This window comes from Ctenopharyngodon idella, chromosome 21 (genome assembly GCF_019924925.1).
Source record: "Ctenopharyngodon idella isolate HZGC_01 chromosome 21, HZGC01, whole genome shotgun sequence".
NCBI classification, from domain to species: domain Eukaryota; kingdom Metazoa; phylum Chordata; class Actinopteri; order Cypriniformes; family Xenocyprididae; genus Ctenopharyngodon; species Ctenopharyngodon idella.
The window spans coordinates 17,814,735-17,839,368 of record NC_067240.1 but is presented as its reverse complement, the minus strand read 5'-3'; the positions used below and the strand labels follow the sequence as shown (position 1 = coordinate 17,839,368).

Below are 24,634 nucleotides of genomic sequence, written 5' to 3'. Positions count from 1 at the left end.
TAAAGTTCAAAAGAACAGCATTTATTTGAAATAGAAATCTTTTATTTTACATTATAAATGTATTACTGTCACTTTTGATTTAATTTACTTTTAATTTTAATGTATTAATAGAAGCACATCACAAAGCTTTACATTAATATATTAATATTTCAATATCTCACTGTTTTCACCGGTTACGTTTTTTTTTAATGTAATTAAAAAAGATTTCCACAAATTAAGCAATTCATAAAAGTTCATAAACATTCTGAAATACATCAGTAGTTTAAATTTTATTGGTAGAGTTTGAAAAGAATTGATCTGTTGAGACACAGCTTGACTTAGACGTGTATCCTTGTACTGTCTGGTTGGGGGGAAAAAAACATCTATTCATTTGTGTCTCCAGTTTTATAATATTTCTCTCCTTGCGTTCTCATGTTTGATGTTTTTGTGCCTAATATGTATTAGGCTCTCTTTTAGTTAAAAAAGGGACAAATGATTAAATTAGTTTAAAAGTACTCATGCTTCCTTTCAGTTGATGTTTGCTAGGTAGAGGTTTTGGATTTGTCCATTTGATGTCTTCCACAGAAATAAAACCTTTAAATCAATATTTTTTGGTTGTTTTGTTTGCTGATTACAGACTCATCATTGAAACACCATCCGTAAGAATAATAATGGCAGGGTGATGCTGTGTTGCTAACGTTTTAGTCATTAAAAATGGTCTGATAATTCCACGCCACGTCTGCTCCCCCAGCTGTCCAGTCAGTATGGAGTCAAACAAGGTCACGTCTGATGGCTTCTCAGGGAGCCCCTGTGATTAAAATGTGTCTAAAACATAAAGCGCTGCCGGTTTATGGTTTCTTAAATAGATGTTAATTTGAGCGCCTACCATGATGGGAATAGTTTTGCGCTAAGCATCTGAGATGTGCTACACCTGCTGTTTTATTGCTACTAGATGGAGTTGAAACAGCACTGTGGAAACCAAATCAAGTACAATGTATTGATTTCTTTTTTGAAAGTGAATTTGTGAATACAAGTTAAATTGCTAGATGTTGTGTGTTGTTGACCACAGATTATTGCTACGTTAGAGTCTTTTGGCTAGTTTTGCATGTTTGCTAAATAGAAAAGGTTGTCTGATTGTTTGAGTTTTAATTTTTGAAAGTGAATTTGTGAATACAAATTATATAATTAGCTGTTGTGTTGTTGGTTAGTCTAGAAAGTTAGTCTAGCTAGTTAAGTAAGTTAAGAAGTCTGGTGGGGACACTAGTACACCAGCACTGCATGATGTAATATGTTTTGTATGCTGGTGAACTGGTGTCCCCACCAGACTTATTAACTAGCTTAACCAGCAGATTTACCTGGTCAGTCAGCGTCATTCTGGGGTGCGTTTCCCATACAACAATGTAACTCGCTGCTTCACTACCATAGTACAATGCATCGTTGAACAAATCAAGCTAGTCACGACTATCCCTGCGTTCCATTCAGAAGGGCTCATCCCTATGCCCTAATCCCTTCAAAGGGTTTACCCTCCGGAGTGAGAGCTTCGAAGGGATGAAGGGTGTAGGGGTCCAAAAACTGTTTTTTGGAACACACTTCTGCGTCATCTTAGCGAGACAATCAAGGAGACGCCTTTGTCGCACATTTTGTACGCTGGTTGACCCCCCTCATCTGAACGATGAGTTGGTTGTGCAAGCTTGGCCTTTTGTTTAACGTTAGTTTATTTTTTTTTTTTTGGTTTATCGCACCATTGTATATTGTGTCTATGTATTTTAAACATTTGAATGGACTGATAAAGGTAGCTGTAAAGTATTTTTGTTGAAGTACAATGTCGTTTTGACCATAATAATGTACCAAATCTAAGTCGTATAAATATTACAGTAGTATAGAAAAGTACTATACATACATTTATAGGTAAAATCGAACTCTGAGCCTCCTGTACCCATTCTGTGATGTCAAACAACTTCCCTGTGCAAAGGATAATGGGGGCCCGAAGTGTCCATCAGTTGTACCCTTCGAAATCCTTCATTCCGAAGGGCCCTTTGAAGTGGCCAGTTTTGAGCACATAAAACAAGAAACTACGCTTCTAACCACAGCTCGAGAGCTGTCGTCCCAACCACACAAGTTTGCAATGCAGTTTGCGAATGTTCATTTGAACTATGGTTTCGGGAAACACCAAATTGCTGACTATGTTAGTAACGACAGAAGTTGCGATGTTAGTTGGCTAACGATGCTTTTGGGAAACGCAACCCAGGCTGACTTTCACCAGTACAATTTTGCCATTTGACAGTTTAGGGTATGTTTACACGACAACAATGTACTAAAAACGTACAGATGGCAACATTATCAAAACTATCCCTGTTCACACGGAGCCGCGCAAACGTCTAAAACCTCTGTATTTCGCATGCCAGACAAGTAGTTGGCGATGTGACTTTGTAAAGAAAGACTACGCGCCTGCGCATACGCATTCCTTTACAGAGCACTCGCCTCGCGCATACCTATCCACCTTATTTTTTACAGTTTTTTGCACTTTGAAATTCTTCTCATTATTTCCCTATAGCGGCTAATAAATCGGAAGTCTCGCACATTCACAGAAAACACCTTATTTCCACATTGAAAAATAGACTAAAAACATAATACACATGTGCATGCCATCACCGTTTTCACAGATTCACGTTTTTCCAGTTTACTCTGAGATGACAACGGTATCGTTTTCAAAAACTTTTCAAGTTTTCGGTTTTTAGTTGGAAACGATGTTGTGTAAACAGCCCATTAAAATCCCATCATCATTGTTTAGATCATGAAATCCAGTCTATCAGCATCTTAACTAACTTAACCAGCAAGACTAACTTGGCCAACCAGCTTCATGCAGGCTGACCAGTAAGGTTTTACAGTTTAGATCTAGCTCTTATCATCTCATTAGCTTTAATTACAACATGAAATCAATTAACTAGCTTAAACAGACTAGACTAACTTCCAGCTTCAAGTAGGCCATCCAGTTTCACCAGTAAAGTTTTGGCATTTAGACCGCTTAGCATGTCCACCATTAATTAGAACATGAAATCCTACCCATCATCACAATGGGATTCATAACTAATTTAACCAACTAGACTATTTTGGCAGACCAGTTTCACCAGTAACTTTTTCCTGTTGCCTGCACTTGCTTTGAACTTCTATTCAAGTTTGTGTTTGACAGTTGTATTTTATTGGTGTGTGTATATGGCAAAGTAACTGCATGTGCTTTGTGTGTGTTTGAGAGAGAGGGTACAGATAGGGAGTGATCTTGCAGTACTGGGTGTTTTGCAGCTTTCACGGTGCATTGCTGGCATCTCAGAGAGAGCCATAAAAACAGAAGGGAGAGTGAGGGGGGAGGTAGTGTGCAGACCGTCAAGGCCTTTGCCACCTCACACCTCACTGACTGGAGATGTGGGGAATTATTTTAGGAAGCCTGCGTCTGAATGGAAATAAAAGAAGCACGAGAGAATTAGGAGCGTGAGGCTCACTGGACCAACATTCACATTCAAGATCTCAGAGCTGTGTGTGAGGCTGCGTGACTTTGTTCATTTCAGCTGTGTTAATACATGTAAATGAGTTAGCTTGTTGGTATTTGTTAGCTATTTGTGAGGATACTGCAAGGAATTGTTCTTAAATTAAATATTTTGTTCTTTTATATTTTGTACCTTGAAAAGTGTATTTTATATATATATATATATATATATATATATATATATACATATATATATATACATACACATATATATATATACATACATACATATATATATATACATATATATATATATATATATATATATATACATGTGTGTTCTGTCAGTTTGTTTATATATAATTTTTTTAAACTTTAAACATTTTCTTCTGCATATGAATGTTAGCTTCTAGCACTGAAAGAAGGTTGAGTCTGTGGACAAAATTAGTTAAAAAAATTAAGATAGAATAGATTATTATTTATTTATTTACTTATTTATTTATTATAAAGTTACAAAAAGTTTCATTTAGGGCAAAGTCCCTTTCAAGGAAAGTCTGTTCACTCGGCGGCCATATTTCCAACGCCTCCGGGCAGCTATTTCGGGCATCCAAGACCAAGTCCTATCTACTTGAATGGGGGAATCCTGAAATCTCATAAACTGCTTGCCGAACATATTTCAAACCAGCAACAAAATCTGACTTGAACTGTTCCATAAATGTTGTTTCTTATGCTCAAATAGCGTTAAAAAATCTTATTTTTCAGGCTAGACGAGCCAATGCGCATGTGCAGTCCTAAGCGCGAGTCTCAGGTTTCTATGGGAATCTGAGCTTCTAACAGCAGCTGCAGTGACGCGATGACTTTATCAATCAGCGATTGGCTCTTTTACTTAGGCCTCGTTTACACTAGTGCGTTTTTTTCATTTTAAAACGCATACGTTTTGCTACGGTTACACTTGTTGTTTACACTACGCAGGTGTTTTCGAACCTCGAAAACGGAGCCTTTGAAAACGCTGCAGACCCCATTTTAGTTTGAAAACGCTGGGGTTGCGTTTCAGTATAAACGGATCAAAACGGAGACTTTTGAAAAGATGGCATGGCTGCCCATGTTTGCTCTGCGTATCCTTGACGACCGTGTAAACAATAACATGGAGACTGAACTGCAATCTTTGCTGGCTTTGTTGTCATTTTTAGCAGCCATTGTGCAGTTAAACTCTGCATTTTTTTTAACACTGCAGCTGCCTACATGCGCAAGAGGCAATTGTTTACTCTTGTACGCGCATTCTCAGTGTGCTTGAACGGTCATGTGACATGTGTTTTCGGCTGTGTAGTGTAGACGCAGATCGTTTCTGAAATGCCAGATGAGGATCGTTTTCATTTTAAAACGCCATTTTAAAACGAAAACGCACTAATGTAAATAGGGCCTTAGAAGGCGGGACATATTCCGGCATATTGCGCGTTGCAATTTCTCCCATTCATAGCTAATAGGAGTGAACCATCTTTCTATATCTATAGTCTTTGTTTAGGGTTAGTTTGTACTGTTAAAAGTGTTAATATATTAAAAATATCTAATCCTATCAATGACTTCTAATGTACTCAAGTTGATTCAATGACACAAAATAGCCTAATATTTTTGACTCAAATCTACTTATATATTTATTTTTGCCTTTATTATGATAGGATAGTATAGAGTGGACAGGAAGCGAGGTGAGAGAGATAGAGGGGGACAGGATCCGGAAATGTCCACGAGCCGGGACTCGAACTCGGGTCACCTGAAGCACAACAGCGCTATGTTTGCTAAACCTGACCAAATCTCCCAAAACCTCCTTTTGGGGATGTCCTCATTTGTAAAAACAGTATAAAAGTCAAGTAAATAAAATGAATTGTATAAATGTAGAAAGTTTCTGTTAGGGTTAGTGTTAGGGTGTGTATTTATAGCATTATATAAAAACAATAGAAGTCTATGCAATGCCATTTAGATGTGTGTGTGCTTGTGTGTGTGTGTCTCACGACAGTCGTATTAGAGAGTGAAGGGTTGATTTGAGATGATGTTGATATCAGTTCTCTGAAAGGGGGAGATGGTCTCGTCTTGGTATGTGCACACAGAGAGAAGCTGTCACCCTGCACCTCTATCTGACACCCCGACACACACACTTTCACACACTCACTCACACACACAGCCTATACATGACCAAAGGGCTGCATAGGCACACACATAAAGACATGGAAAGCAACAGGCAAATTTTGGGCTTTCTGAAAACGGGTCAAAATCTTATATCACTGTATGAGAAATTCAGTATTTCACATTATTAGTTTAGGTCTGAATATAGTTGTTTTTGGAGTAAATTCAACAAAATGGTATATGTATATTAAATAACTAGTGGTAATGCTTATTTGAGTGAAATAAACTTTTTAATAATGAATGATACTTTGATGGAAGTAAAATATTAATTTAACCTTCAATCTGCAATTTTTAGCTCAGGCTATCGAACGGAAACATTGAAACTGTTCTCTCTTGTCCCCTCAGGTCAGTAATACAGCGCCAGTGTATCACTGACCTGTGGAAACTGAACCCTCAGCAGATTGGAGCGGTAACTTATTCATAGGAAAATCAATAAACACAGATTAAGTTGGTGGATCTTTTGGTTGACACCTTGCAGGAATGATGACCTTGGAAACGCATGCTACAGAGGGTTAAAGGTTGTAGGTCAGGCGTCATAGTGGTCATCTGTGAGCTAGGCTTCTGAAAGAGGATTGGGTGTTAGGGTCACTTCTAGTGGGGTAGTCACAAGCTAAAGGTCACAACCAGTGAATTCTCAGGGGCTTGTGTGCAAGACACACCCTCAATGTTGTGTTTGAATTTCACATGTGGTCAGCAGTGGGCTTGTTGGATCATTTCGAAGTGAGTTTTTACTCAAATTTAGGCCTCAAAATTAAGCAGGAGCAGGAAATGCAACATAAAACAAAGAGAATATTAAAGGGTTAGTTCAGCCAAAAATGAAATTTCTGTCATTACTTACCTTCATGTCGTTCTTCATGTCGTAAGACCTTCGATCATCTTCAGAACACAAATTAAGGTATTTTGGATGAAATCTAAGGTTTTTTTTTTTATCTCCCATAGAAAACAACAAAATTACCACATTCAAGGTCCAGAAAAGTAGTAAAAACATCGTTAAAATAGTCCATGTGACTGCAGTGGTTCAACCTTAATGTTATGAAGTGACGAGAATACTTTTTGTGCGCAAAAACATACAAAAACAATGACTTTATTCAACAATATCTTCTCTCCACTGTCAGTTTCTTACACTGTTCACGCAGTGCAACGCTTCCGTGTTTACGTCCGAACTCCAGCTCAGTACTGGCCGACACTGTTCACGTGAGCACCACGACACATGCGTGTAATGCTGACGCAGGAGCCGGCCAATACTGAGTCGGCGTTTTGATATAGAACACGGAAGAGCTGCAATGTGCCTTCAACGTAAACTGCGTAGGAGACTGACAGGGGAGATATGAAATTGTTGAATAAAGTTATTTTTGTTTTGTTTTTGCGCACAAAAAGTATTCTCATCGCTTCAAAACATAAAGGTTGAACCACTGTAGTCACGTTGACTATTTTAACAATGTCTTTACTACTTTTCTGGACCTTGTATGTGGTAATTTTGTTGCTTTCTATGGGAGATAAAAAAAAACCTCTCGGACTTAATCAAAAATATCTTAATTTGTGTTCTGAAGATGAACGAAGGTCTAGTTAACTAATATTAAAAAAATAAAATCTTGTAGTAAATTGTTACCAGTTTTTTTCCACTTGCTCTGCTAATATTTTAATGCCACAAATATGATACATATATATTTTTAGAAGCATATTTTTTTGTCAGAAAATAATATTATGTATTTATTTTTAGTTAAAAACTGTAACTGTCACAAATATAAACTGATTAAAACAACTTTGTTGGAAAATTATGGCATTTGATTTCAAAACATTTATTATTTAAAAGTTATTAAATTGATTGCATTAAAATGATCAAAAAAGTGGAAGTTAAGACATTTATAATAAGGTTTTTATTTCAGATAAATGCTGGTCTTATGAACTTTCTATTTATCAAATAATTCTGAAAAATATGTATCACAGTTTCCATAAAAATATTAAGCAGCCCAACTGATTTCAACATTGATTATAATAAGAAATGTTTCTTGAGCACCAAATCAGAATATTAGAATAATTTCTGAGGGATCATGTGACACTGAAGAAATGAGAAATGATGCTGAAAATACAGATTTGCCATGTTTCAAACTCTCTATTTTGTATCCCAGAAAGCCTCAGTGAGGTTAAGATACTGCCAGTGCCTTGCTGTGACACTCAAATAAGTATAAAGATACATAGCACACATAAATACTGGGCAAAATTATAACTATTATTATTAATATACTTTTGTATTGAATGAAACATTACATCTTGGATATGTTTTTCACTGAGCTTGTTGCAATGCATTGTGGGATTGTCTTCTCCATAAAGAAAAAATGGTCACAGTTTATGTTAGGTGTCTTTAAATACTATGTACTTAATTGTGTCCATGTTGTTTTGAAAAACACTGTGCTGCTATTGAAGTGGAAATGGGTAAGATTAGGGACAGGTTTGGTGGTATGGGTAGGTTTAAGGGTGGGTTGAGGGGTAAGGAAAAGGTCAACAGTGATGTAATTATATGCAGGTATTTTTTAAATATAAGTACAATGTAAAAACATATATGTACACCGTAAGTGCATTGTATCAAATGATTAATATAAATGTTAGTACATAGTAGTTAAAGACACCTAATATAATGGGACTGAAAAATTGCCTTCCATTTTGGTGTTTGACATGTTATATTCTTATTCAGCCACAAGAGGTTATTGTATTTACTGTACTCTGACAGTAAATAAGGATAATAACACACCCTTTAAAGTAAAGAAAAAGACTTCTAATGTTGTCTCATCCAAGAAATACTTTAAATACTCTGGCATCCTTGATTTACAACATGATATTAGGAAGTGCTAAACCATTAAAGCATTCAGAGTTAACATCTGCCCAGCTGTTGTCGTGGGAGCACTCTAGTTTAGTCCGTTAAGTCTGGCCCATATATTTCTACGTGTTCAAGTGTTCAAACGTTGTCCGTCTTAGTTTGTCTCATCCAGGAACACTTGAATGATATTGAGTTTGAGTGTGTGGGCTGGTGCACATGTGATCATGTGAGCGGGGATGTGTTTGCCGCCCATGGCTCGGACTATTGCTGGCGAACATGTGAGATTCTGTGCCGCAGTAGCATTACGCTGTTGTTGCTACGTCTCTCCAGCAATGCCTGAGCTTCAGCCCCCTTCAACCTCAACGTCGCCTCACAAGGCTTCTTGCTTTTCCTCAGCTGGCCTGGTCTCAGCGCCCACCTGAGTCCCGCTGCAGATGCCAAACCGACAGACGTGCAGCACAGAAAGAATACAGATAGAGAGAGATATATAAAGAGGCCATAGCGAGAGCAGTGTGGTGGGCGCTCGACGTGACTGCGTGGTGACTAAATAATGAATGTGGCGTATCGGGTTTCACGTGGAGCCAGGGCCATGGCCCATGGCTGGAGAGGAGGAGGGGGCAGGAAAGACAGAACAAGGAAGGAAAGGGGGAGAAGGAGGAATTAGATGAATCACACGGCCGCAGTGGAGAGCGAAAGGATGAGAAACAACCAATATCTGTGTATTTCTGTATTTTCAACTGGAGCTATTTTCAACTATTTCCTAAAATTTAGCTGCAAGCAGCAATTAATAGGGTTCAAGCATTTTAAGGGCTTTAAGCACGTGTGAAAAAAGATTTTTTGTTTTATTTAGCAAGCCTGTAACCATCTCGATCGTACATGGAAAAGAGCATTTACAGCCAATACAGGCAATTTACCATAGGAAATATATGGTTTTTAAAGCTTTTTAACTGTTATCAAGGTTGCACCAAAAACCTAGGACTAGTTTGCCAAAGTTGGTTTTTCAAATAATCTCCAATATTTAATGAACAATTCGTTTGACAGAGGCAAAGTTGCTCAGAATGAGGAGTTATACCATGCGGTACGAATTTTGTGGGCGATACATGATTGTTTGCGCACGTGAAAAACGCAAAGGTGCCCCCCGGTGGCCGATTTCTTTCACATTTCTCACAGTCCTCTAGGCCAAGCGAGTTTTGTTCTGATCGGCCTCTGTTAACCTTGTCTGATAGCTGCTCAAAATGGCCGATGGCAGACATGTTTTTTGAGATACGTCAGTGTCCTCATAGACAATCATGGCAACTTGGACAAAGACACTGCATGCCAATTTTCGAGTCGATCGGACTAACAGTGAAGTAGTTATAGCCATTTTCGTGTTTTTGTTTTGCTGTTATAGTGCCACCAAGTGGCCAGTCCCTGAATCATTTTTCACGTGACCACAGACTGAGTTTGGTGAAAATATCTCATTCCGTTCACGAGTTATAGCCATTTTCGAAAAAGTGGCTCCAGCCACTTTGAACGTTTTCGAAATTTCAACTTTTTTTTGATAATTATTGACAATGAGACTCCGGAGAATCTCGCTGCACTGGTTTGGTTCCGTTCGGGCCAAAAACCTAGGAATAGGTCTTTTTTTTTTAGGACAGTCACAAATTCGATCATCAAAATGTAGTACCTACTCAGTACACGATTTCAGAAGCACTTTGTGAGACACAATCTGCTAAATGCTAGTTAGATGCAGGTGGTATTAGGAGGCGGGGCATTCTCGTTCTAGAGAGCATTTGATTGGACAAAAATCTGTGTAGTGTAGGATGAGTCATCAATATTTTTGTTCTGTTTTCTTGACTAACGCTGCATCCGAAATCGTGTACTATTAGGTACTACTTTTAGAATTTGTATTTACTTCACGACCGTTAAAAAAGTATGCCCGCCTACTACATCAGCCATGTTGTTACTGTCACGTGACCTGTCAGCGTCAGTTGCATCATTCACTTCCATTCATAAATCCTCTCCCGTGGCCTTATGTGATAGTAAAGTGTCCATCGAATGCACACTTCAGAATTTCGGCGGAAATAGTAGGTCATACGCATACTGTTTTTCCGAATACTATGTATTCGGACATACTATGGCGTACTGTTTTTTGCATACTCTATAGTAGGGAAGTATTCGATTTTGGACACAGCAAGTTTTTATTGCGTATATTGTACACTAGCATATAGTTGGCTTCAAAAATAACACATGGACTAAAAGCCACAAGACACCAATACATTCCACTGGGGCTTTAACATATCTATGTCTGTATGTGTTTTTCATCCAAACCACACACTACTAAATGCGCCCATTTCTGTCCCCCCCACCCCCCATTTCTCTTTTTCTTTCTCTAAGAAGGTGATGCTGCCGACGGGCGCGGCGTTCCGGTGGTTCCAGTAGGACTGTGACCTCTGACCTCCACCCAAAGCTCTGCCATCAAGTGCAATGCCAACTCTCGCTTGGATCATCTCGGGCACCAACACTGGCTGACAAAAACAAACTATGTGAAAAAAAAAAGAGAAATACAAGACAACTATGAAAAAAAACTTCATCACAAGATACAGTACAATAAAACAACAATACAAAAGAATCAAACGAGTAATGGATGCACCTACTTATTCCTTGAACCAAAAATTAAACATAAATAAAAATATCTATGGCAACTTTCATTCCCTTTTATATGTTTCCATTTTGGTACCTTTTTGTCCCTTTTCCAGCAGATTTTTTCTGTGGCTTAGACATGGAACTGTTCATTGACAAACAGAAATGGCGGACTCAGTGTGGACAATCAACAAAATTTCTGTGTTTGGTGTTAATGTTGTTCACGTGTGGAAAGATACAGTACTTGTGTAGAGAATGTAAATTTTACGGCTATATTTTAAAATTAGTGGCTAATGGCAAGCACTATTGTAATTTAGGACCATTGTTCTTACTGAAAAACTGTATTTTATGATTGTTTCTTTTTTTTTTTTTTTAAGTTTGATTTCAATTTATAGTTTCGAAAACTGATCAATGTTTGTCTTTCAAGGGAAAAGTAAATATTCCAAAATCTACAAATCCAGTTTTCTGAATGAACAAATATGCATTATCAAAAACCCTAATCTGATGACAACGTAATTGGAAGATAACATTTTCATTGTTTCTGTAGCGTTGTTACTACTGGATGCTCCAAACTTAAAATATTTCATTTTGTTTTACTGTATACTGGCAGCCTTTTGTCATATTATGCCAGATTACATCATATCACGTCACGTAATATCACGTTGAATCACGTTCCACGTGATGTTACGCTATATTCCGGATCGTCACATTATTGTTTTCTCAGTGTACAAGTCTGAATTTTTACAGAGCCCTCCACAGCACTTGCTCGGCTCACTTGAACGCACTGAAAGATTTAACTTTTTTTTTGTTTTGTTTTCATGACAATGCCGGTAGCTACATCTTTTAAAAAAAAAGCAGCAATGTTTGTATTGGATTAGAACTATGGGCTGGTTTTGTGAATAAAAACAAATGCATGTATTTGTGTCGAAAATTTACAGCTCTGACGTCTGTCTGTTTGCATGTTTTATAAGAAACCGCAACAAACTTACAAAAAAAAAAAAAAATTATAACAATATGAAAATGTTCGCAGAATCCTCTAGGTTGTTCCCTTTTCCATTCAAACAGTAAAATAAAAAGCAATGGGACAAGATATGTCATTTTGAGATGCGATAAAGCTGTTTTATCAAGAGTCTTTGATTTCTTCATCTTCTTCTATGTGATGTCTGAAACTCTTTGCTGTATAACAATGACAGTGAAGAACAATGCGCTACTGGGTTTGTCTGTGGCCCACTGATCCTAATATCACTTGCATTCCTTCGTACGGTACAGTCTGACGTTTAAAGGCAAAAAACACAATTAAAAGACAATGAATTATTGATACTCAGCCAACGTCTCTGACCGACAGTCTGTGAAAGCTAATCAGCAGTAAGGTAAATGGAAAGTTAAGGCTGTTTTGGCAAGGCGCAAGCACCTTTTGAGTTTTTTGTGCTGCAGATCACCACACAAAAGGATACATGGGACGACTGCCTCATTCATATTGATTTTTGGGCTTTATATGGGTATAAACATTCAAAGATGGACACCTGATAGCTATAAAATTACTTATTATCTATGCCTGTTGACATGGCAAACTTTAAAGTAGAGCATATAGTACACTGTAAGAAAAAAAAAATCTGTAGAAAAACAGAAAAGGTACTGTTAAAGGGTTAGTTCACCCAAAAATGAAAATTCTGTCTTTAATTACTCACCCTCATGTCGTTCCACACCCATAAGACCTCTTCAGACCTCTGTTCATCTTCAGAACACAAATTAACTCATAACACAAATACTTTTTGTGCGCCAAAAACAAAATAACGACTTTTTTCAACAATATCTAGTGATGGGTGATTTCAAAACACAGCTTCATGAAGCTTTGAAGCTTTATGAATCTTTTGTTTCGAATCAGTGGTTCGGAGCGTGTATCAAACTTCCAAAATCACGTGAACCATTGAAATTTCAAAACGTTTTGAAACACTTATGACATAACGAAGCCTCATTTACTGAAATCACGTGCCTTTGTCAGTTTGATATGTGCTCCGAACCACTGATTCAAAACAAAAGATTCGTAAAGCTTCGAAGCTTCATGAAGCAGTGTTTTGAAATCGGCCATCACTAGATATTATTGAATAAAGTCATTTTTTGGCACACAAAAAGTATTCTCGTCGCTTCATAACATTAAGGTTGAACCACTGTAGTCACATGAACTGTTTTAAATATGTCTTTCGGATTTTATGAAAAATATCTTAGTTTGTGTTTGTGTTCTGAAGATGAATGAAGGTCTTACGGGTGTGGAACGACATGAGGGTGAGTAATTAATGACAGAATTTAAATTTTTGGGTGAACTAACCCTTTAATTTTCTGTTAATAATACTGATGGATATTATACTGTATATGGATCCTGTGATAGGCGTATTCCAATAGATGGACGTGGATCAGCTGAGAGTCAGCTGATGTGAGTGTGACCTGCCAGAACTAACGCTATGCTTGATTATTATGGGTGTAGGAACAATTTGAAAAAGCGTTCTAAGACTATTTCTTTCCTTAAGCACAAAGTTTTTAATATTTATTTGCATTTTTATTATTGTACTGGAATGAAGAGTGTTCAGATGAGATACCACATTAGCACTCCATATATTGCCTATGACCAGGACCACCTCTGACTAAAGGGAAGTATAATACTTAATGTAGCAAACTTTTTAACGATTGGTAAGGGGAGTGAAATAGCCTCAAATAGCTTCTGCAGCAGCCGAGTTAATTGCCGATTTTAAGGGGGGGCTGAGATGAAAGACGGCAGACCGAAGCCCCCCTAAATAGGGTCAAGCGATGCCCATGGGACACACTGAGTAATGAGACTTTGAAAAGTAATGATTAACTCTGAATAAATGCAGAAATTGCAATCATCATTACACCCCGGCATACAACAAACACCTTTGGCCTACCACAAATATGAACTAATAAAACAAAATAGTGAACATTAATGACTAAGTAAGACAGGTGGAAGTAAAAGTATGCGAACACAAGAGTAAAGCGTTGTGCTGTAGGAGTGAGGTGGAGGTACCAGCTGCAGGCCTGGAGAGCTGGATAGAGTCCTCAGTGCCGTAATGAGCCCAGGTCTGTGGTGCAGTCATCAGAGCAGGATCTGTAATGAGCCACAGTCTCGGGTGGAGGCCCAGTTTGGTGGGGTTTGTGTTAAAGTGTGTATGTCTGCGTGTGTTTATGTGAGAGAGACTGAAAGAAGTAGAGCTCGAAAGAGAGAGAGAATGTTCCCAGCTCCCCCCTGGTGACAGCGATGGGCCAGTGCCATGGCCGCGGCGCTGGGAGGAAGCTGAGGCTCTGCATTATTAATGTGCGCCGCGGCGTCCTCGCCTCTTCCCAGCCGCACAGCTCACTGCCCGTCCTGCCATCACAGAGGGAGAGAGAAAAAGAGAGAGAGAAAGAGAGAGAGGTGTGCATGGGGGGGGTGTAGATAAAGAGAGCAAGAGAGGGGTGGTAGTGTGGTTGTGCCTGTTAGTGAATGCATGTGTGTGTGTGTGTGTGTGTGTTGGGCTGAAGAAACAATATTTTTTGTCTTTTGGTCAGTGTGAATATATATATGCCCGTGAGAGAACATAGTTTTCAGCCAATATATCTACAGGCACAAAAAAAAAAAAAACCCAGAATGTATATCTACGTGTGCTGAATAGACATTTTTCTGTTTAAAACTGAGCACATCATATCAGACTTTACGGGGGGAAAAGTGTTATCCGCATTGCATTCCAACAACACTGACATGTTGCTAGTAAAGTTACTCATTTCTGTTAGTATAAAGCTTCTTATAGATGCAAATTAAATACTAAATGAGGCGGAAAAAGTGACTTCGTCAAAGTGTTATAAGCAATGAACCAAATCAAAAAGCTACGAGGTGAATTATAACCAAAGTCCCTTTAAGACAAGTCATTTCACTCGGCGGCCATCTTTGAAATGCCTATCGGGCATCCAAGTGCAGCTCCTATCTTTTTGAATGGGGAAGCATCAAATTCTCCAAAGCTGTTTGCCAAGCTTTCGATTAAATTTCATATTTGTAATCACCAATGAATTCTTACAACAACTGTCTCATAATTTGTTTTCTAAACGCTCGAATCATGACAAAAAACGGTATTTTTTTAGGCTGGATGAAGCTAATGCGCATGCGCAGACCTAAATGCGCATCTCTTGCGCCTAATTTCGGAGGCGCGCGTCTGACTGTTTCTATAGAAACCGGAGCTTCTAACGGCCGCTGCAGTGACGCGATGACTTTACCAGTCGGCGTTTGGCTCTTATTTAAAAGGCGGGACTTATTCCGCCATATTGCGCGTTGCACTTTCTCCCATTCAAAACAATACGAGTTGACACGTCTTCTGTTATTCTATAGTCTTTGTTATAACATTACAAACTTTTATTTGAAGCAAAGAAAATCTGACAAAAAGACAAGAGTACAAGACTGTGCACTTAGCTGAGGTGAGGGAAAGAATGATACCATGAAGCATTGCAACTAAAAATGATATATAAAACTATTCATTGATTATATCGAAACAATATATTTTATTGCAAAACATACATGTGTATACAAATATTTAGGTATTTTGACAACATAGCAAGACCGACTCCATTACGTCATTCATGATGCTTCTGTTGCACTCTATTTAGATCTGCCTCCATCCAATCAACAACCCATGTGGATATACGTCACTACAGAGAAGAAAAAATCTGTCTCTACTTCCTTTACAACGCAACTTAAAAGAGGTATAATGTTTGAATCTGCAACACTGTTCATACAAGGTTAGTTAGCCCCAGGTTTAGGCCCTAATATATTGTATCTGGAGAAAGCTAGCTGTTAGCATCCGTTAGCATTCCCATTCATTTCAATGGCAGTTGACATTTATGCATTGGACAGATGCTTTGAAAGGTATGGTACAGTACATCCAAGGTATACAGTACATGCATTCAGACCCATGTTTTATACGTACTCGTTACACAAACTATGAACCATGTTGCCCTGAAGCCATGTTGAATGATCAATCTCAGCACATTTCATGTTACATTTTTAATATCCCTCCAAAAAAAATGTTCACTGGTGAAACATTGAGTATAATATAATGAATTTAATGGCAAAAAAGTCAGAATACATGGCTACTTTTGAACAGCTGTCAATGGAGAAACATATTTTTGCTTGTGTAATGGTGTATCCTGCTAAAAAAGCTGGTCTTAGCTGGTTTTGCAGTTTTGAGTATCAGAGTCCCTTTCAAGGAAAGTCTGTTAACTCGGTGGCCATATTTGCAACGCCTCCGGGCAGATACATTCAAGACCAAGTCCTATCTAGTTGAATGGGGGAGTCCTGAAATCTCAGAAACTGCTCAGAAACTGTTGCTGCTTTTTGAGATTTCAGGATTCTCAAGTATACTGAGGAAGCTCAAGCATGCTTGCTTGACATGCAAGAACCAATGAGGATCATTCTCATGTGTTACGCAGCACATTTAAGCCCTTTATGAACTTTTTGAAGCGACAGTGGCTGTCAATGGAGGGACAGAAAGCTCTCAGATTTTTTAAAAATATCTTCATTTGTGTTTTGAAGATGATGAATGAAAGACTTACGGGTTTGGAACGACATATAGGTGAGTAAATGATGACAGAATTGTCATTATTGGGTGAACTAACCCTTTAAGTGATTTGCTTTTGTAAGTGATAGGCAGAATTCCTGTCCTACAGTCACCATATGGAACCTTGCGATTTCATCCATTAGTTTGTTTCATAGTTAGGTTGCGATCAGTAGTAGAATAGGTTAGCATTAGATGTTGCAGTGGTGTGCATGTAGGAGTATAGAGCTAAAGGTGAGTATGTGGTTGCTCATGAAGCTGTAGATGCTCCAGAAAGGTTGAAGGCTTCTGGGAAGGTTCTTCGAGCATATTGTGGGCATTCGTGATATGTCAGCGAGGTTGTGGTGGGTAAACTAGTACTGGACATTTTGGTGGACGGTGAGGTATAGGGTTAATCACGCTTCTGTGGAGTGGAAGGTCAGGATGCCGAGCAGACCTGTCACAGTGGGAGAATCCTAGAATCTTATCACCGCCACACAGACATGCAATGCGCTGATCTGCTCACCCTCACGGCCAACACGCGTGTGCCCTTCCCCCAGCCCCACGCTCGCTTCTTCGCGTCGGCCTGAGCCAAGACAACAGCGACAGCCAGCAGAGCCCAATAACCCTGCTGGACCGCTTTGCTGGAGACGTTCTGCGCTACATACAGGCAAACAAGAACGGGCAGAATATCAAAGCCTAATGCATAATCGGTAATTGATTCCAAGATCACTAATGTAAATTGGATCATTTCATGTACACACCATTTTCTAACACTTCGGAAGGTGCTATATCTAAGATTTTATCTCAAATGTGAAAGTTGCATCACTAGCAGCACCAAAGGACGAAATAAGCCTACAAATGGTTTACTTCTCTCTGCATAGTAATCTGGGATAAAAGAAAGTATATTCACTTAACTGAACCAAACATAAATATATTAATTTCTTCAATAATACATTTAAAATGCAGTTCACACATACAATTAATGAAATACATCTCTTCCTTGTTGGGCATTTTTTTAAATTGTGTATTATGTCAGTAGAATGTCAGGGTTTGATATAACTGTCCTAATATAATAAATGAAGTATGACGTTCTTGGATTTTTTTTTGTTTTAATAGTCTTTTTAATACCAAAAATTAAAATTCTGTCATTTATTACTGACCCTCATGTCGTTCCACACCCGTAAGACCTTCGTTCATCTTCAGAACACAATTTAAGATATTTTTGATGAAATCTGAGAGGTATATATGACTTGTCGATAGACAGCAATATAACCAACACTTTCAAGGTCCAGAAAGGCACTAAAGACATAGTTAAAATAGTCGACATGACTGCAGTGGTTCAACCTTAATGTTATAAAGCGACGAGAATACATTTTGAGCGCAAAAACAAAACAAAAATAACGACTTTATTTAACAATATCTTCTCTTCTGTGTCATTCTCATATGCTGTTTACGTTCTATGTCCAAACGCTGACTCGTTATTGGCCGGCTCCTGCGTCAGCATCACATGCATGCTTCGTGCTGCTCACGTGATCAGCTTTGGCCAATACTGAGCCGGCATTCGGACGTAAACACAGAAGCCTTCACTGTGCCTACTGTGGCAACTGCGTAAGGATAATGACAGGGAAGAGAAGAGATTGTTGAATAAAGTCGTAATTTTTGTTTTGTTTTTGCGCACAAAATGTATTCTTGTTGCTTCATAAAATCACGTTGACTGTTTTAACAATGTTTTTATTACCTTTCTGGACCTTGAAAGTTCCGGTTAAATTTCTGTCTATTGACGAGTCATATACCTTTTAGATTTGATCAAAAATATCTTAATTTGTGTTCCCAAGTTTTACGGGTGTGGAACGACATGAGGGTGAGGAATTAATGACAGAAATTTTATTTTTGGGTGAACTAACCCTTTAAAAAGAATCAAAACAGATTACAACTATTAATATGTGAATCTTTTGTCTGCAAATTCAATATTATGTAACATCATGAGATGCAATTCCCAAAACGCAATATTTATGAATGAATCATTTGTAAACAATTTTCTTAGTATTTTTACTGTACAAATTTATAATCATTTATAATTCAAGATAAATTTCTCTGAGAACATTTTGAAAGATATTGTCTTTTTTATGAAAAATGTATCAAAATGAAATTAGTTTATGCTTACAATAAGAACTGACCAACATAAATATGAGACTGACCACTGTGGTTTTTATTTTGAACATTTACTCATTACTCTGTAACCGAATTAGGGTGCGGATCTCAGCAGCGACCTTACCCGGCTTTTCTCCTCAGGGTGTGGAAGAGTGAGAGGAAGAGATGCTCCAGCTCTGTGGGAGGCAGAACGCCTGAGGGTCTGGGCCTGTGGCTCACGGTGAGGCGTGAATGAGCAAACCCAATGAGCTGCTGCAGTGGAGGAAGACACGTCACCATCGCTGTGGAGATCTCCACCTTAACCGACCCTCACAACTGTACATAATAATACACCTCCAAACCATAACACACAGTATCTGCCAGCTGTTTCATAAATTGGTGAGTTTCTCCTTGAAACACGGCACCAGAATATGTTCACATCTTGAGCTGACACATGTCCCCTCAGACAGGTACCTGTCTCGTAAACAGTGACAGGTGGGCATTGTTTTATTACAGTACATACATGAGACATGTATTGCCTAGGGTGCATATGGTAGATATATGTATACATACTATATGGGCTAGTGTATGAACATTCAATAAAATATGATTGACACATTTCTACCCACCTACTACTCTGTAGGGAATACTAGCATGAACGAAGCCACTGCAGTGAAGAACATTGCACGACAACTTATCTACTATTATTTTATAGGGATAGTTCACCCATGAATTAAAATTCTGTTATCGTTTACTCACCCTCATGTCATTACAAACCTGCATGTCTTTCTTTCTTCCACAGCGTTTCCATTGCTGTATGGAAAAGATGCACTGCTGTTCTCCATACAATGATCAGGAGCTGTCAAGCAAAGTAAAATAAAAATCATTTAAATAACTGAAATTATTTATTTATTTGTATTTTTAATTTTCATTGTATTTTACATAATAGCCAATCAATTGTTGTAGTGTGATAATTGTTGATATGTCCCAAAAAGCAGACAAAATGGTTCTGGATATCAGTGTTAATTGTACATAAAAATATAAGTCATCTCTATTACACACTAATTAACTTTGTAGAAGCACTCATACGAGAACATGTCAGTATGTTTTTAATTTCAATATCAAATAAAGCAGAAAAAAAAAATAAAACCTCTCTCTTTCCCTGTCACTTTCCAACTCTGTTTTTTTTTTTTCTTTTTCTCAAGCGTAGAGCTCGCATTAACAGAATCTCGGATAAATGCAACTTGAGAATCTCAGTTAAATAAATGGTACCTCTCACGCGCTCACACTCTCCCACCATCAACCCCCCCAACACACTCACACAATCACACACAAGTACACACAAACGCACACACGCGCACGCAAGCACACCCGCAGAAACAGATTAAGCTCAAATCAATGGCTGGAGCTGAAGCGGAGGAGAGATTTCACCCTGGCTTCTCGTTAAGGCCTGGCTGAGGCGCGGAGGCTCGGGGGAGTGTTATTACCAGGGTGATGGTTGATAAGACGCTCGTTCCTCCACGCCGCGTCCCGCGGGACAGATACATCGCGCAGCCATGGAAACCGTAAGGCTAGGTGTTATGCTATAATTGGGCCGGTGCTTTTAACAGCACAGCCACACAGCCAGGTATGCCAGCGTCTTCAAATGAGAAATTATACCATGGTGTGTGGAGGAAGAGGAAGAGGGAGCGAGAGAGTGAGCAAGCGGAAGCGTAAAAGCCTTGGACCTTCACCTTTTATAATACCGCAGCTTCTTTCTTTATTTCCCTCTCTCTCTCTCGCTCTCTCTCCCCGTCGGTAACTCTCCACATATAGCCTACATGAGTAGTTGTCAGCTGGGATACATTTAAAGGAGTGAAATGTTTTTTTTACGCTCCAATCAACAAGATTAGAACATAAAAATATTTTAAAGGGTTAGTTCACCCAAAAATAAAAATTCTGTCATTCCACACCCGTAAGACCTTCATTCATCTTCAGAGCAAAAATTAAGATATTTTTGATGAAATCCAATGGCTCAGTGAGGCCTGCATTGAAAGCAAGTTAATTTACACTTTCAAGTGCCCAGAAAGGTACTAAAGTTATATTTAAAACATGTGACTACATGTTCATGTGACTAGTGGTTTAGAGCGCATATCAAACTGCCAAAGTCACGTGAACCATTGAAATTTCCAAACACTTATGACGTAACGAAGCCTCGTTTACTGAAATCACGTGACTTTGGCGCTCCGAACCACTGATTCGAAACAAAAGATTCGTAAAGCTTCATGAAGCAGTGTTTTGAAATCATCCATCACTAGATATTGTTGAATGAAGTCGTTATTTTGTTGTTTTTTTGGCGCACAAAAAGTATTCTTGTCGCTTCATTAAGGTTGAACCACTGTAGTCACATGAACTGTTTTAAATATAACTTTAGTACCTTTCTGGGCATTTGAAAGTATTAATTATCTTGCTGTCAATGGAGGCCTTACTGAGGCCTCCATTTTTTTTTTTATCAAAAATATCTTAATTTGTGTTCTGAAGATGAACGAAGGTCTTACAGGTGTGGAACGACATGAGGGTGAGTAATTAATGATTTATTCATTATTCATATTATTATTAATGATAATTTTAATTTTTGGGTGAACTAACCCTTTAAAATGAGTTTAAAACCATCTGTTAAAGTCACATCGAGGTCAGTATTTACCGGTCATGACGTAAATTTGTAGGCCAACTCAGTGGGCAGGAGTCATGACTGTCAATATCTAATGTGACATTGGCTGTGTCCGAAAGCTAGGCAGCTTTTTCGCAGTCCTATCAGGCAATGACTTTGCAGGCAACTTTAGACATTAAAGTAGGCTACCTCAGGAAACTGATCTTGGACATGCTTCTAAGGCAGCATAACTGTCAAATGATCTACAAAAAAAGAAGGATTTTTTTATTTTTTAGCTCAACTATCACAAAATCAAATGCACATGATTGCGGGATATCATAGGGAAGTGAAGGATATACATCTATGCTGCCTTCAAAAACGATCAGATGAAGCTATCTCGGTAGACAGGATGTGACACGGAGTCAGACGTCCCTTGTTGCCTTCCTTCCTTCATATAGGCTATTGCCTGTGGTGTGGAGGCAGCCTTTTTCAGCTTTTGGACACAGCCATTGTTCTCCGAAGGTGGCCGAAAACTTGTTTGAGTGTTATTTTTACATTTCTTCATTTATTAATTTTAATACATACTCGAAAAATAGCACATGGTTAACACTATTTCCTGCTTTCTATGTACACAACAAGTATGTGAGTTTATATGCTTGATAAATGAAGTGTAATTAAGCGGACAACTGTTATAGTCGTTATGTTGCAATTTGTTTGCAACTTATGTTTTTGACGCACAAAAAAATTTCAAAATTCACAGCCACAGTTTGAGCCAGATGCCTCAGCTGCTCGCCACCAACTGTGCAAACTAAAGGCATAATAGGAAATGATGTCACAGATTTAACGCTCATTGCCTTGGAATGACCATTGTGGTTTAGTTTTTTCTAAAAAAAAAACTTTGCATAATGAATTCTAATAAATGAATGCAGCATGGATTTATTTGCATTGTCCTCAACAAATAACATCTTCAATTTCATTAAACTTTAAATTAAATAAATTAATTCTAATAATATTTTTTTTTCTAAAGAACATGCCGCCTTTTAATGACAAGCAACCTATTGCAATTTACCGTGGGCATTTATAACCAACTAACATAACAAACATATAATAAACACACATGCATGTGTTCTGTGTTGTTTACATAGACTTTGAAAGCTCCAGGAGGGACTTGCAGGGGATGAGCGGAGAGGTAGGTGCAGGGTGCAGAAATAGTGGAGAGCAGAAGAGAGGAGAGGGGGAAGAGTTTCGACGGGCAGCCGCTCACTCTGCAGGCGCTGTTGATTACGATCAATTTCCCTCGTATCGACGCACGCTCTGGCCCTGAGCGCTAGTCCCTCCTGCTTTTTACATGCTACGTGCTTTGTGTACCATGACACTTCTCTCTCTTCTTCCTCACTCACTCACTCTTTCTTTCTTTCTCACCCTTCCTTGCCTTCAGTTCTTTTCACCACGGCCTTTGGAGCGAGACGCACCTATGACTCATACCGAATGTGAAGCTAGGAGGTCTCTTAGGATGGCAAAGTGTGAGCAGCGCAATTAAAAACAAACAAACAAACAACAGCAGCCTGTCTCAAACATGCGTTTCCTGGTTTCCGAAATAAGTGCTAGGTTGTCGGGTGCAGCTCGGCAGCTGTTGGGATGCTGGGATGGTGTTGTCGGATTGGAGGCCGTGCGCAAGCAGACGGACGGTGGGTAGCCGTAATGGAAGGGAAAAAAGTGCTCTACTGCAAGAGTGAGACCGCAGGCAGGCAGAGTGCGAGAGGGCGCACCCCTCAACGCTCTATCTCTCCGCTCTTGGCAGCCTCCATCCAAATTAATTGCATCTCCGAGAGAACGAGAGATGGGAGAGAGAGAGAGGGCGAGCAAGATGGCCCTACCGCTAGGCTGGTATTGCTGTGGGGGAATCATTTAAAATTCTACCTCCCGTGTGGTTCCTGGTTTCCAGTTTAATGACCCCCACCCCTCTTGCTCTTACTATCTGCACCCCTCCCTCTGTTTCTTTCCGTCTTTCCGCTCGCAGCCCTCACCTCCCTAGTTGCCTCGTTCCCTTGTCCGTTCTCTCTCTGCCTCTCAGGCATCTACAGAGGACTCTCCCCCCACAACGCAGACGGCTGCCGCAGTTCCACGTAACGCCCCGCTCGCCAATTACCAATCTGACATCCTTTCCGTTCCCCCAGGGATTGCGACTCCACACCTGTTGTCACAGGCGACAAACGAACCCTTCCGCTGATTTCCGAGAGCCACGTGACTGACGCAGCAGCGTGTTCGAGCGAAGTGGAAGCACAAAATCGACTTGATTTCTTTCCAGAATGATTTGAATCAAGCAGCGCCGAGGACAGAGAGAACATCAGGGGTTTTCTATATCAGGACGCCCCGTGAATACCCATTGACATTTACACAGAGTTTGGCAACCGTGTGACTCACCTGTGACTATAAGGTATAGCATGGAAGAAGAGAAGAAAAGAGGAGACAAGAAGAGAAGAGGGAAAAGAGACCTAGAAGCAGGGGAGATGGGAATGGGGAGGTTGTACGCTTTGGGTCGTGGCCCACCTTGACAGTCACCGGGGTCTGGGACCATCTGGCCTGCGTGTGTGCAAGCGTGTGTGTATGTACGTGTCCTGCCAGGTCTCTGGGCTCCTGTCACCTGCATCAGTGGAGGATAGCAGGAAGGAAGTGCTCTCATTCAGCCAAAAGAGAAAGCGAGAGAGAAATTGGGTGCTGAGCGCCAACCAATAAGACTAAGGACGCAACCCATTGCATACAAAGGAAAAGCCTCTATAGCACCAATGTACAAGGTTAGCATGAGGCATGCGAGGTTGTTTTTTATTTCATTCTGGTTGGGTGCGGTATGTTCTGGCTCCCCTGGTCTCTCCCCTGTTTGGTCAATAGCAGCGCACAGGCTGTGGATCGATGTGGGGTCAATAGCTCTCAGACGCCTGCCTCTTTGTGCCCGTGCTGATTTAGCTAGCATCCAGCCCTCTTTCTTACAAACTAGTTTTTACTTTATGAGCGTCTCACTTAAATACGTCGGCGGCCTGAAATTAGAGATGTGGCAGTAAATCTGTGACGTCCGGAGCTTGGTTCGTTCCTTTCTACCATCTCTCTCTCTCTCTCTCGCCAAACACACATTAAAAGCTTTGAAAGCATTGACTGCTGCCTGAATCCTCTTGCATCACAACACAAACTCTAACTTAACTCCCTTGTGATTGTGTGTGTGTGTATGTGAG

General features: G+C 39.4%; 1 protein-coding gene and 1 long non-coding RNA gene across 5 annotated transcripts in view; both read left to right on the top strand.

The window, feature by feature from the left end:
• Positions 1–12,204, top strand: part of cxxc5a (CXXC finger protein 5a) — a 31,297-nt gene extending 19,093 nt beyond the window's left edge. For 3 of the 4 annotated variants that reach the window (XM_051878126.1, XM_051878129.1, XM_051878128.1), the window contains exon 3: positions 10,830–12,204. In XM_051878126.1, the coding sequence (XP_051734086.1) occupies positions 10,830–10,874 (45 nt within the window). In that variant the 3' untranslated portion in view covers positions 10,875–12,204. The remainder of the gene's footprint in view (positions 1–10,829) is intronic. The other variant, XM_051878130.1, reaches the window with a different exon arrangement.
• Positions 12,205–15,392: 3,188 nt separating this feature from the next.
• Positions 15,393–20,331, top strand: LOC127503875 (uncharacterized). The gene is made up of 4 exons (XR_007927240.1): positions 15,393–15,530; positions 15,720–15,815; positions 18,941–19,177; positions 19,581–20,331. It is a non-coding gene; the product is annotated as an uncharacterized LOC127503875 (long non-coding RNA).
• Positions 20,332–24,634: the final 4,303 nt, after the last annotated feature.